The sequence below is a fragment of the Pteropus alecto genome, unplaced genomic scaffold (assembly GCF_000325575.1).
Source record: "Pteropus alecto unplaced genomic scaffold, ASM32557v1 scaffold7, whole genome shotgun sequence".
In the NCBI taxonomy this organism is placed as follows: domain Eukaryota; kingdom Metazoa; phylum Chordata; class Mammalia; order Chiroptera; family Pteropodidae; genus Pteropus; species Pteropus alecto.
The window spans coordinates 42,138,063-42,150,637 of record NW_006494614.1 but is presented as its reverse complement, the minus strand read 5'-3'; the positions used below and the strand labels follow the sequence as shown (position 1 = coordinate 42,150,637).

At 54.6% G+C, this 12,575-nt stretch overlaps 1 protein-coding gene across 1 annotated transcript in view; it reads right to left on the bottom strand.

Annotated features, from left to right (window-relative positions):
- Positions 1 to 342: 342 nt before the first annotated feature.
- TFEB (transcription factor EB) overlaps positions 343 to 12,575 on the bottom strand; it is a 45,594-nt gene continuing 33,361 nt past the window's right edge. Inside the window, 9 exon segments of the mRNA XM_025042773.1 lie at positions 343 to 1,251; positions 1,254 to 1,446; positions 2,427 to 2,574; positions 3,170 to 3,245; positions 3,813 to 3,869; positions 3,959 to 4,079; positions 5,876 to 5,953; positions 6,453 to 6,707; positions 6,785 to 7,018. Coding sequence (XP_024898541.1) covers positions 998 to 1,251; positions 1,254 to 1,446; positions 2,427 to 2,574; positions 3,170 to 3,245; positions 3,813 to 3,869; positions 3,959 to 4,079; positions 5,876 to 5,953; positions 6,453 to 6,707; positions 6,785 to 6,997 — 1,395 coding nt within the window. The 5' untranslated portion in view covers positions 6,998 to 7,018 and the 3' untranslated portion in view covers positions 343 to 997.

Here is a 12,575-nt window from a genome sequence, read left to right as displayed (position 1 = left end):
CCCGCACCACCACCCCCATCATCCTGCTCAGTAGGCTCAAGCCATAGCTGGAGGTAAGAGACCAAGACTGCAGCGCCATCTCGTGGCTGTAAGGAGGAACAGTGCCCCCATCAGCACTCAAGCCCTTGAGTAAGGCTAGCTACACTGCCAGCTTTCCATTGGGCACAGCTGGGGAACTGCGGGGAACCAGGTGATGGCTTGTTCCATCCTCTCTGTGTCCCGCTACCCTGAAGCCCCACTGGGGGCATTCGAACTCTGAATCCAGAAAGGAATCCACCGGGTCGAATCCTCTTCTGTTCTCCATCAGCCCCAGACCCACTCCAAAGAGACAGGACAAGCAGGTACAAAGCACAGTGTTTACTAAAGGCACAAAGTAGGGAGCCTGGAGGGGAGCTGCGATTCCAGCAGTGACCCCGCACTCTAACTTGAACCCAGAGCCCCGTCTGCCGGCCACCCCCGCCCTCACACCACCTGGTGGAGAGCTGTTAGCACCAAAGGGGGGTGGGAATGCCCCGCCTGTGTGAGGGGGGCAGCCAGGCTGGAGGACAGGCTTGTTGCTATCCAAGTCCCAGGAAGGCGAGCCTGGGCACCCCCCGGACCAGTTGCTGCCTCAGAAAAGGAACTTCCTGAAACCCCTGCTCCAATGTGTCCTTCATTGGCAGGGATGGGTGTGGGGGAATCAGGTTCAGAAGACAGGACCCTCCTGGGACCTCTTCTGACCTCCAGCACACCCCCGGGAGCCAGGCTGAAGGCCTATTCCCACCCAGCTCCAACAAGAGGGCTGCCCTGGGGAGTACTGAGCCAGGTGGGGGGCTTCTCCTGGCCCCACAGGCTGCCAAGCGGGCGCTAAGTCCAAACAGGGGATTGACAGGGAGGAGTGAGGCAGGGCAGGTGGCTACTTCACACACAAGTGCAGCCTGAATGGGCAGAAGGAGGTGGCCCCGGCCCTCCCAGCCCCAAAGCCTGCCCCTGTTCCCCAGCGTGGGGGCAGCCGGGGTCACAGTACATCGCCCTCTTCCATGCTGAAGCTGCTCCGGCGGCTGCTGGCCTTGGAGGCCTCAGGAGACATGGTGGAGAAGAGGGGGTCGGAGGCCAGTGGCAGCAGTGAGTTGTCCAGGAGCATGAGGTCCAGGTCCTTCTTGGACAGGTTGGGGAACATGGAGCCATGCTCTGGCCCCAGAGGTTCGGGATAGCCTGGGGGCCCTTCATCGCCCCCGACCCCAAAGCTCAGGCTGTTACTGAAGTCCATGGGGGTGGCGGGGCCTGGGGGGGCAGAGCTGGCAATGACTCAGGGTCGGGAACCTCGGCCCTCAACAACAGGGCCTCCCCTGGGCCCTCTTCGCTGGGCAGCTCCTGCTTCACCACCTGTTGGGCCAGCTCGGCCATGTTCATTCCCGATGGCGAAGTGGTGGGGAGGCCATGCACTCGAGCCTGCATCTCCAGTTCCTGCGGGTGGGGCAGATAGAGGGCTAAGGATGCACATCCATGGACACCAGCTGCCTCCCTGCACCCCCACCCCTCGCTCCTCCCCTCGTGGTACCCAAGACCACAAAACATCTCAGCGTAGGGTAGCTCTAGAGTCTAGACCTGTGTTTTATCAAACTACAAGTCACAACTCATTAGTGGGTTGCAAAACAACTGCAGTGAGTCTTGACCAGCTCTCTATTTTCTTTAATTGAAATAGACTAGCCTAGACTAGACTAGACTATAAATTACCAGAATGCATTGCATCTATTAAGGATGAGGGTTCTTTGATGAAACTTTGATTTTTCACCCTGAGTGTGGCTGTGTGTGCTGGATAATAATATAAATTACAGTATCTATTATGAGAAATAGAAAATAGAGAGATAAAATAGGAAAGTTTAAAAGCTTCAGTCCAATTGCCCTTTGTATAGATGACCAGCCTCAGATCCAAAGAGGACAGAGGCCCTCAACACAGAGCCAGGACTAGAACCCATGGCTCCAAGTGACTCTTCCAAGTCTTTCTTCTTTAGTTTGACCCCCCTCTCCATGGTGATTCTTAGTACTATCAACCAAATAGTTCCAGCTCTCTGCTTCCCACACATGGTAGACTTGCGATTTTATGCTCCCTTGAGGTTAGGTGTACACGTGTACTTGCATTGATCAAGAAAATGTAAGGGAAGTGACGTGTGTCACCTTAAGAATAACATAGTTTTAAGATGTACTTGTCCATCACCCTGGGTCCCAGAATGAAGGTCTTACAGAACAGTACTTCCAGCTAATATTTGGGGCTTAAAGTTGCTGGGGATGTTTGTTATCAAACCATAACATCCTGACTGATATAACCTCCCTTCTTATGGCATCATTCCCACAGCTTCAGTGTAAGCACTGCCCTTGGGGTAAGAGGCCAGGCCAGGGGGTCAGGAGTCAGAACTACCCAAGAAGTCCAAGGGCAGAGGCCAAACCTGGATGCGGAGCCAGAGCTGCTTGTTGGTCATCTCCAGGCGCCGAGAGTGGTTCTCAAGCTCCCGGGACTTCTGCAGGTCCTTCTGCATTCTCCGGATGTAATCAACAGAGGCCTTGAGAATGGTGCCTTTGTTCCAGCGCACGTCCCTGCAAGCCAGCAGAATCAGAGGTGCACGTTCAGAGTGGCCAAGTATTTGCCATGTGCTTGGTGGGTAGAAGTGAAATTCTGCTTTGGTTTCAGAAGCCAATGTCTCCTGTCCCAGCCCACAAACCCCAGACCCAGCCAACCCCTATTTGTGCAGGAGGCTAATCTCCATGTGCACAGAATAGGCTCTCCCAGGTGACTTCATTGCCACCACCCACTTCATTAATCCCATGGAACCAAGCAATCCAGAACAGCCTCCTTCCCTGGGCCTTCAATTTCTGCCAACAACACCCATACTTGTCTTTGGCCCTCCCTACTCCTACCTGTGGACTAAGGACACCAGTCCAAAGTCCTCGTCACACTTTCCCAGCATGACTCCTCCTCCAGGAAGCCCCCCTCCCCAGCCTCACTTTTGGGACCTCTGTTCATCTGTCTTGAGTTTCCTGATTTGGACAAAGGAGGGACCTTCTTTTCCCAAACAGATGATAAGCTCTTAGAAGGCAGCAATTAAGGGATTCTCTTCCCTCCCTTCCCCCTGGCAACCAATACTGGGCTGGTTGCTCCTGCCCCTATGCTTCCCCCAGAAACGCTGCTCACAGGTCATTAGCCTTGGGGATCAGCATTCCCAACTCCTTGATGCGGTCGTTGATGTTGAACCTCCGTCTCCTTTCAACTAAAGGTACAAAATTCCAGAGGAAACAATTAGAGGCATGAGGACCCCAAATGGGGAGAAGGGCCCAGCTCAAGAAGGGGTGCCTTAGCCCTTCTGGGAAGTATTGAGTGACCAACGGAATGGGATTTCTATGGGGTGAGGGTGTAAGGGCTCTGCAAGGGGGGCAACGTCAGCCCTGGTCAGGCTGTTAGGCAAAGCTGCCTGGGGTGGGACACCCCGCCCCATACACACACACACACACACACACACACACACACACACACTGCCCAGAACTCCCTCCCAGAGGGTCACCTAATCTATTCTGGCATTCCCAGGTTCCGCACCCTAAAGAAAACAATCTGATAAACTCATTCACTCCGAAGTGCTGGGGATTTCATGAATACCTCCTCCCTGGAGCCCCCCTCCCACCCTTTCCAGGAGAGGGCAGTCTAAACTGGCCCTGTCACACCAAAGACTTGGGGAGAGAAGACTTCCTAGAACCTGTGCAGGTCAGGGTGGCTTTCAGCTAGTCCAGGTGAGAGGGTAGAGAAGGAAGCAGGGGGCAGGGGTGGGGTGGGGAGGACTCACTTAGGTTGTGATTGTCCTTCTTCTGCCGTTCCTTGGCCAGGGCCCGGCTCTCAGCATCTGTAGGCCAGAAGAGAAAGAGAGGAGCTGGGAGGGAGTGGAGGAGGGAAAGGAGGGGGCCAGGGCACAGGGAGGCAGGAATGTGGTACCTGTAAGCTCACGCTTCTGGGTCAAGTCGGCTGGGCAGGAGCTGCTGGTGACACCCACCAAGGAGGCTGTGACCTGGGGGTCACCACTGTACACGTTCAGGTGGCTGCTGGACAGGGGCAGCTGTGGAGTGAGGTAAGGAGAAGGACCTGGTGAGCAGCCCCATCTCCATGAGGCGCCCTCCCCAGGGCCCGTCGTCCCAGGAATAGCCATTCCCAGGGACACCTGGGGGAGGTTATACTGGTGTTTCCTGGGCCACAGATTCAGCTTTAAGGGGTCTGCAGCCAGCACCAGGGATGTGAGAATTCACCCTGGGCCTCTTCAGCCAGCAATTCCACCCGAAAGTCTGCAGAGTCCAGAGCTGAATAAGATGCAGCCCCTTAGAGTTCCAGCCTAGAGTCACTGGAACCACAGAAGAGTGATCAACCAGGTTGCTAGGGCTGGAGAGGATGTACACCCTCTGGCATTAGCAAATCCAGGGGAGGGTCACCTAATCTATTCTGGCTGTTCTGGAAGGTTTCCTGGAGGGCGTGGAACTTGAGTCCCAAGCAAGAAAACTCCGGGGGTGGGGGTGGGGGGCTGAGCAAAGAATGAAGGCTGGACAGAGTGTGGTGGTCACAGCAGCTCAAGCTGTAGAAGCAGCACAGAGTGTGATGAAGGCTGGGCAGGAGGTGAGGCTGGATTCTGGAGAGCCATGTTCAACTTGCAAAGACCTTGGGATTTTTTTTTGTGATGGGCAGCCAGTGGCGGTGTAAGCAGGGGCCTGACGGGAACGGATGTAAGCTCTGGAAAGATCTTCCCAACTCCTGCCACAGAGCAAATCACAGGCCCAGAACCCTGCATGGAACACAGGCGCCCTATGGGGTACACAGAAACTACTAAAGGGACCACACATTTGTGCCCTGCCTCCTTCCCTCTCTTCCTTCCTGGCCCTCGATGCCCCTGCTGGCAGTAGGTTCAGACCTAAATGGCCCTGGCCAGCTCCTGCTGAGCTACTGGGCAATGTCACCAGGGCCGTGGGGATTGAGGATTGACTCCTTGACTCCCCACTTTAAGAACTGAGGACTTTCCCTTGGTGGCATGGGCTGGGGCCAGGATCTTGGTTAACAGGCTCAGGCCCAAGGAGCTGAGGTTCAGGACCTCCAAAAAAGGGGTGGAAACACCTGCAATTCCACCTGCTCAATGTAAAATACCTGTTACCCTCGTGTGGAGCTAGCCCCCATCTCTTGCCTTATCTAATCTTCCCACAATCCACAGTCCTGTGGGTAGAAGTTATCATCCTTATTTTGCAGTTCAGAAAACTGGGGCTCAGAACAGTTAAGAAACTTCCCAAGGTCATAGCCAAAGCCAGAAGCCAGGCCTCTTGATTCCAATCCTGGCTCCTTCCCACCAGCCACCTCCCCTCTGCCCAGAAGGCCCAGAGAGGGGTCACACTGCCAAGAGGCTGCTGGAGGAAAAAGACAAAGCCAGCCTCATGTCACTTGCCCCACAGAGTAAGGGACACAGGCCTATGTCTGCTGGGCCCTAGGCTCAATAGAGGAAGGGAGCCCCAGATTCCAAAGGAACTCACCAGCTCTAGGCCTTCCTGTGGCCACACCGTTCCCTTCCAGAAATGGTCTTCCCACCTCCCCTCTGCTTAGGCCCAGCACCAGTGCCTCCTGCCACCACCCCACCCAGGAAGCCTTCCGTGATTGCCCAGCCACCAATCTTTGCTGAAACCCCATCATGCATGCAGGCTGAGGCACATCTCTCTGGATTCATAATTCTGCTGGGCTCTGGGCCCTCATTACATGATGTGATGGAAGCAACTCTTGCCTCTACAGCTGAGGACGTAGTCTCTACCTCTCTCCAGACTCAGAGCCAGGTAGGACCTCTGCCCTTCCCCTCTGACACACCCACCCCACCGTGGCCCGCAGTACCGTATTGGGCATCTGAGATTCAGTATTGATGAAGCCCAAGACATCGTCCAGACACATAATGTTGTCGATGACATCAAACTGAAAGAGAGAAAAGTCCATCTAGGGAGAGTCTGCCAGGGGAAGGGTGGAGAAGGGGCACTGGAACAGCCACTGACCTGAAGGCGCCTAGGAACCCACCTCACTCAATCTGCTCTTCTAGGGGAGAAGGAAACAGGCTCAAAGAGAGGATGAGCTTTCCAGGTCCCACAGGCCTCAAGCCCCAGGCCGAGCCTCTTCCCAAAGAGCCAAGTTGCCCAGGGAGATTGCTTTATATACCTTCTGTCTGGACATGGCTTTGCAGGTATGCTGGGCTTTCCTGTATGAGTCTCTGTTTGTTTCTCTCTAGCAGAGCTTTCAGAAGTAGGGATGATATCACCCCCTCAGACTGGGGCCCCCTGAGGGCAGGGCTGTGTCTCCCCGTCACACTGGGGCTCCCTGAGGGCAGCACCTTGCGTCCACCATTAGACCAGGAGTCCCAGAAGCATAACACGTGGCACCAGCTCTGCTGGTGGCAGCCACTGACCAGCTCCTCACTCACCTCCCTCTCAGGGTTGGAGCCGATGTGCAGCATGGCCATGGGGCTGTTGGGCGCACTGTTGCCGGCTGAGGAGGACACCACATGGCCAGCCCGCACCCCTGGGGAGGCTGCTGGCAGAGGCTTCGGGGAGCCCTGGGCAGGGCTGATGTGGGCAGCAAACTTGTTCCCATAGGTCTCGGACAGGTACTCCCGCACCTTCTGGTCCCGGGACTGCTGCAGGTGGTAGGAAGTAGGGTTCTCCAGGTAGGACTGCACCTGGGAGGGGGAGAAAGCAAGGGCTCTAGGACTTCTGAGGCCTCTGGTGGGAGGGAACAGGCCTGAGCAGGCCTTACCTTCAGCACCTCCCCGGGCACAGGTGGCGGAGACTGGAAGTGGATGGGGGTGTTGATGGCCGGGGTGGGCGGCCCCCCCAGCTGTTGCTGCTGCTGCTGCTGTTGCTGCTGCATATAATGCATGACGGCCTGCTGCTGCATGCGCTCCCGCTGCTCCTCCTGCTGCGCCTGCTCCCGCATGAGCTGCATGCGCAGCCCGATGCGCGATGCCATGGCGGCTGCTGGTGTGGCGCCCTGTGGACAGGGGCAGGTCTGTGAGGCACGTGTCCTCTTCAGAGCACTGGGGCTTGGGGAGGGGGCGAGGACAAGCGGGATTGTACCCATGGTATAGGAGAAGACACTGAGGCCGAGAGAAGGGAAGGGACCTGCCCAAGGTCACCGAACAAGTGGGTGACGGAGCTGAGACTTGAATCCAAGTTCCCTGGTTCCTAGAGCAGAAGCAGAGACTCCCTCTTCTTCACTCACTGCAGCTTGGTGTCAACCTCACTCCTCTCTCTGTCACACCACATGGTGATCTTGCCAGATCTGACCTCAGATACATCCTTGTCTGCTACCACCTTGCTGCCACCAGAGTGGATTCGGCCTCCACCAGACCCTTTCTGGCTTCCTGAATGAGTCTCCTAATGTTAAGACCCGCCCCCCTTTTCTTGCCCTACAACATTCTACTCACAATTCAGTAATTAGAGGGATCTTGTCCCTCCCTCTGCTCAGAACTCTCCATGGCTCCCACTTCACTCATAGTAAAAGCCGAAGTACTTACCAGAAGAGGGCCTCTAGGATCTGTACCCACCCTGTGGACCCCTCTGACTCCACCCCCTGCGTACTCTCCCCCAGTCCACCCTCTCTGGCTACCACCAATCCCTCATACCCTCCAGGCACGCTCTCACCTCAGGGCCTTTGCACTTGCCCTTTTCCCTCTGCCTGGGATGCCCTTTATCTCCTCCAAAACTCAAACGTCACTTTACAGAAACCTTCCATGACCACGCTATTTAAAACTGCAAAATCCCTACCTGGTCCCCAACATTCCCAATACCCCTTCCCTCTTTTATGTTTTTCCATATCACCGATCGACATCTTAAATATTATGCATTTTTGCTTAGCTCTTTCATTATCTATCCCCTCCTCCCCGGGAATGCAAATTCCCCTGAGGGCAGGCATTTTGTCTGTCTTGTTCCTGCCATCCCTTTGGCCTCTAGCTCGGGGCCTGAGACGGGTAGATGTTCTGTGAACATATGCAAGGAACGTTTACCGCTTATGAACCAGGCGCTAGCCATACAACATTAAGCTTACTGTGTCCCTGAGCTTGTGGGGTCTACAGTCCAGGAAGACAGAGACAAGTCCTCAGGCTACTACAAGTCTGTGCGGGGAGGCCCGCTTCAGGGCACCTGATGCTGCCAGGGCCCAGGGCGGGCTTCCTACCACCCCGTACATCAGCCCTGATCTTCGATGGGTCTCAGTGGGACAGGGGGACTAAAGCCCCCAGATCTAGTCTGGAAGAGGACAGGGCAGACTATGTCCTGCAGCTGGGCCCACACTGTCCCTCGCTTACTAAGTGACCCTGGGTACATCCCTTCCCCTCTCTGAGCCTCCATCTTCCCATATACAAAATGATAAGGCTGGACCAGGTGATTGCTAAAGTCTCTCCTAGCTGGATTGGGCTGAGACTTTCTAAAAAATGTAAGGTCCCTAGGGGTGCTCAGACTCCATACAGGTCCTGGCAGGGGCTGGAGGGTCCCATCTCAAGGATATTCCAAGAGGCAGCATGACTCTGTGGTTGAGCAAATGCTATCAACAGGGCAGGCCTGGACTTGAATCCCAGCTCTGCCACTTCTTTGCTGTGTGCCCTTGGGCGAATCACTTAACTTCTGTGAGGACTAGTTTTCTCATCTGTAAACAGTTTCTACTTCAGAAGATTCTGAGAGCATTAAATAGAAATAATGTGTCTTGTGCAGCACATGACATTTGGTAGGCTGAGTGGGTGAGTAATGGATAAGCACGGACTGACAGAGTCAGCTTCAGTGTAGACCAGAGGCCAGAGCTGCACCCAAGGGTCCTGAGAATTAGACTCAGACCTGTGCAAGTAGCCAAGGAAAGCAGCACAAGCTGACATGTTCTGCCGAATGCCAATCATTAGTGGAAGGTACTGACAAAGATTCAATGAAAATCACCAGATCATGGAAGTAATCATAATCTGCATCTATTTAAGCATTTACTGTGTGCTGGGCACTGTTCCGAGCACTTTAACCTGAAACATGAGGTAGTTTTGGTCATTCTCCTTTTACAGATAAGAAGAAACAGAGGCACAGGGAGGTTAAGTATCTTGCAGCGATGGGGACAGAAGCTGGGACAAAATCCCGGGGCATCTGGCTCACCAGGCCATGCTGGGGCGAGGTAGGGAGAGGGTCCAGAGACCACCACGTCTCCATGCAGAGCTGAGAAGGAGCTTGTCCCAGGTTGCATGTCTGATTGATCCAGGGCCAGGAACGGAGGCCAAGCCAGCTGACCCCCGACCCAGGGCTCCATCTACCACCGCAGTGGGACAGCAACGTCTGCCTTGAGGTCTGAGCACTCTGTGGCTCTCCCTCACCTCCTTCCTCCCTTTGCTGCCCTGCTAGACCAAGGATGAGTAACGGGGCTGCCTCAGCCCCAGGGGTCTCTGCCCAGCTCCCTATAGCACAGACTTCAAGGAAAGAAGGACAGACACCTCCCTTCTGCCCCCTTCTCTGTCCTGTAGCAGGGACACAGCTGCAGCCTCCACCCCTTTCCTGTTCCCCTACAGAGGGGCAGCCTGTCTTTGACCCCCACTGCCCACCTTCCACACCGGACCCCATATGCTCTGACCCCAGCCCAGCCATCTCTCCTCACAGACGCATCCACACACTCACACAGCGGCGCTGGGGACCCCTTCACCTCAGGAACAATCTCACTTCAGTTGGCCCCTGGCGGGGGGAGAGGGGACCGGGCCTGGCAGTGCCAGCCGGTACAGGGAGAACTAGGGGAGAACGAGCCCCTTGTTTCTCTGACAAAGGGCTGGGCTAGAGCTGATTCTGCCACAAGAACCTGGGCTGGGCCCTGCTCAGCCCTGCACTGGCTGCGACAACCTCGATTTGCTTATTTGTAAGACGGACTCAGGACTTCCTGCCCCACCACCCGCGGGGTCTGTGCGAGCCTCCTGGGAGAGGATACCAGAGATTGCGAACGGCAAGGGGTTTGTGACCGAAGACTGTGGGTAGCCTTAGCCTGTCCGCCGTCGTCTGACAGAGGGTGGCTCGAGTGGTGGCAGAGCGAGGCTTTCCCAGCCCCCACCCCCACTATCAAAGCTGTCACAGAGCTGCTTTTCCCACTAAGTCCCACCCTCCTCCCCTGGAGCCCCCGGCCTACATGGGATGGATGTGGGATTGAGGGAAGGACCTGAGGGGATCCGAGGGCAGACAAGGTGGTCCAGGAGAGACCCTGGGCACCCATACCCCACCCCCCGAACCCCCAAGCACATCTGCTCACTCTCAAAGCCTGAGAGGCCACTCAAAGCCTTCCCCCAATGCCTGGTCTGGGCAAAAAGAACTGAGAGGAGGGACACAGGAGAACCAGAATGCCCCTGGACCCCTGCCTACCATCTGACCTCCAGACCCACCAGGCCTGGAGGGGACCCGACATGCTTGTCCTCAGGAACACCAGGAGCCTGGGTGTCCACTACGTGCAGATCCTGGGTCTGGGGTGTTTCCTTGAAGAGACTCCTCCCATGCCCCCACCCCCAGGGAATGCCCTTCTCCTGAGGGGAGCAGGGGGTCTGATGCCCCAGAGAATTCCTGCCTCTGCCCAGTCCCATGGAAAATGTAGCAGGGGCTGAAGTTTCAGCCAGTGACAACCAACCCACATCTGCTCTCTCAGAACCTACAGGCTGTTTCCTACTGCTGTTTACCCAGAACCTCCCACCAGACTCTAGCTCTGCTCTGAGTCTGGGTTCTAGCTTAGTTGTGACCAAAATAAGTTTCACAGTCTATCAATGAGGCCGAAGTCCCCGCTCTGCCCACACTGGTTGGGTGACTTTAGGAAAGCCACTTAACCTTTCTGTGCCTTGGTTTTCTCCTTGGTAAAATGGATCCAGTAGCATCACCTCCTCTCGGAGTTGTTGTGAGGATTCAAGGAGACACAGTAAGTGTGCAGAATTCTCAGCTGAAATGTCAGCCCCTCCTATGTTTTCCATGGGACTGGAGAGGGGCAAGAATTCTCCAGACCAGGCCCTTAGGCCCTCAATAATAGGTGGATACTAGGCTCCCTTCCAAAACTATGTGCTCCTCTGGTCAGGGCCAGAGCTGGTTTCATACCAGCTTGTGTGCGGGCCTCCTTCATCAGTCATTTACACTTCAGTATGAACAGGCTGGTCAGAAGCTTTCCCGAGGGAAGACGTGGACAGAGGGAGAGGGAAAATAAGGAGAAATCACTGGATTCCCTAAGAGACGGACAAAGAAAAAGAAAGCTCCAGAACAGGAAAGTCTCTTATATAGCAAAAAAAGACCTCAAAGATATAGCATTGAGTGGAAAAAGCAAACTGCAGAATAAAATGTACAGCCTTAGGCCATTTAGGCAGGAAATGGGTAAATGTGTAGAAAAGATTAGAAGGATCAGAATACTTCTTGAATGCTTGCCATGGATCAGGGCTGGTCTATGTGCTTTTCAAAAATTAACTCATCTATTCTTCACAACAGCTGTACGAGGTGACTATTATTATTGCCCCCAATTTTCAGAAAGAAACAGAGACACACAGAGAGGTGAAGTAATTTGCCCAAGGTTTCACAGCTGATAAGCAAAAGAATGAAGATTTGAATCGGGCAACCTGCTTCACAGCCCCCACTCTTTATCCACTATTCTGGGCTCCCCCAACAGCCCAAACTGTTCAGAGTGGTTACTTCTGGGGAGGGGAGGGCAAGGGGAGCGGGAGGGGATGGTGGAGTTGGGAGTGGTAAAGAGGGCTTTTTATAGTTTCTCTATTTTTGAATCACTTAACTCTTAGGATATGATTATGCGCTATTTGTGTGATTCTTTTAAAACAAGGAAAAAGGAATCAGGGCAGGTTTTAGGGGTTTGTGAGGGGCCCAACCTGCTTCTAATCATGTCCAAAGTTAAGGTACCCCCATGTCTACCTGGAGTCTGGCCCAAGCCTTGTCCTGCTCAGCACAATGGTAGTTAGGCCAGCTGAGGACCCTGGGTGAGGACGATGACTGGCCACCAGAGCCATGGGGCCAGGGTTGGAAGCCACATGCCAGCTGGAGCTCTAGGGTATGGACGCAGGGTCCAACTCAGTTTCTACTATAGCCTCTGGCAGGGACGGGGCGCAATCTTCATGCAGTGCCCCTCAAATTGCCCTTACCTGAGACAGATCCCTTCAATTGCTTGAGGGGCCTGAACTGCCATGGGAATTTTTCTGCCTTCCAGGTGATCCTTTAAAAATTGGAGCTGGGAGCAGAAAATACACATACACCACGGGCCTGCAATTCCATTCCGAAGTGTATGCCCAACAGAAAAGCATCCATGTGCCCCGGAGAGCACATGCACTAGAATGGTCACAGCAGCACTACGGATAGTAGCCCGAACTGCAAAGCACCCAAGAGTCCATCAGCAGGTCGAATAGGGAAGGGCATTTCATTATCTAGGGGTAATGTCAACTGTGCCATTCCAGCAAGTTCATTTTGATGCCACCCAACTCAAAATTAAACTTTCTCCAAAGCTCACATGAAGATTCCCTGTGGCAGAGGTAGGGAATGTGTACATCAGGTCCATTCACTCCTCCGCG